Source organism: Mandrillus leucophaeus, unplaced genomic scaffold (genome assembly GCF_000951045.1).
Source record: "Mandrillus leucophaeus isolate KB7577 unplaced genomic scaffold, Mleu.le_1.0 Scaffold1435, whole genome shotgun sequence".
NCBI lineage: Eukaryota > Metazoa > Chordata > Mammalia > Primates > Cercopithecidae > Mandrillus > Mandrillus leucophaeus.
Window position 1 is genome coordinate 86,946 of NW_012101405.1, and position 1,039 is coordinate 87,984.

The following is a 1,039-nucleotide window of genomic DNA, read 5'->3' on the forward strand; positions in this document are numbered from 1 at the left end:
GCCACTGCACTCTAGCCTGGGCAACAGAGCACCAGACTCCGTCCCCCAACAAAAAAAAAAAAAGAAAAAAAGAAAAGAAAACGTCTACTCATGCCCTTTGCTCATTTTAGTGGGGTTATTTGGTTCTTGTTGCTGTTGTTGTTGTAGAGTTGTTTGAGTTCCTTGCGAATTCTTCATATTCTTTCCCGTCACAGGCAAAGTGTGCAAAAGTTTTCTGCCATTCTGCAAATTGCCTATTCACTCCGTTGTTTTGAAAAAAAAATCTTTAGGTTAATTAAGTCTCCTCTGTCTATTTTTTTTTTTTTTTTAGGTAACAGGAACCTTTCCTGCTGAATCATTGTCAAACAGGAAACAGCTTCTGCTTGCATGAACCACTAGCAGGGGACAAGCCATTCATTAGTAAAGAAGAGGGAGGAAGACAAGGGTCTGAGTCAGGTGGGGATAATAAAACCCAGACCCTGGCAGGAAAAGGCATCTCAGCCACTCTTTCCTGTTCTGCATTGGTGGGGAGGGAGCATCCCTGAGAAGCAGCCTGGGTTCTTGTACAGGAGGCGCCCTGGGCTGTGTCTCTGTGGTACCCGTGCACAGTAATATGTGGCTGTGTCCACAGGGTCCATGTTGGTCATTGTTAGAACCACCTGGTTTTTGGAGGTGTCCTTGGAGATGGTGAGCCTGCTCTTCAGCGATGGGCTGTAGTATTTATCATCATTCCAATAAATGAGTGCAAGCCACTCCAGGGCCTTCCCTGAGGGCTGACGGATCCAGCTCACACCCATTCCACTAGTGCTGATTGAGAACCCAGAGAAGGTGCAGGTCAGCGTGAGGGTCTGTGTGGGTTTCACCAGCGCAGGACCAGACTCCTTCAAGGTGACCTGGGACAAGACCCCTGTGGAGAAAGCATAAGAAGATGAAGCCCACAAAGAAAAGAGCAGATGTTTCACCCCTGAAGTCGTCCCTGACCACAGCACTCACAGGACGGGACGGTCAGCAGCAGGAGCGTGGAGCAAAGTGTGTCCATGGTGGGGCACAGGATTCACTG

At 48.5% G+C, this 1,039-nt stretch overlaps 1 gene segment (V, D, J or C); it reads right to left on the bottom strand.

Annotated features, from left to right (window-relative positions):
- Positions 1–476: 476 nt before the first annotated feature.
- LOC105535262 lies at positions 477–1,032 on the bottom strand. The segment is given in 2 exon segments: positions 477–886; positions 973–1,032. Coding segments are annotated over 2 exon segments (456 nt in total).
- Between the last annotated feature and the right edge of the window lie 7 nt (positions 1,033–1,039).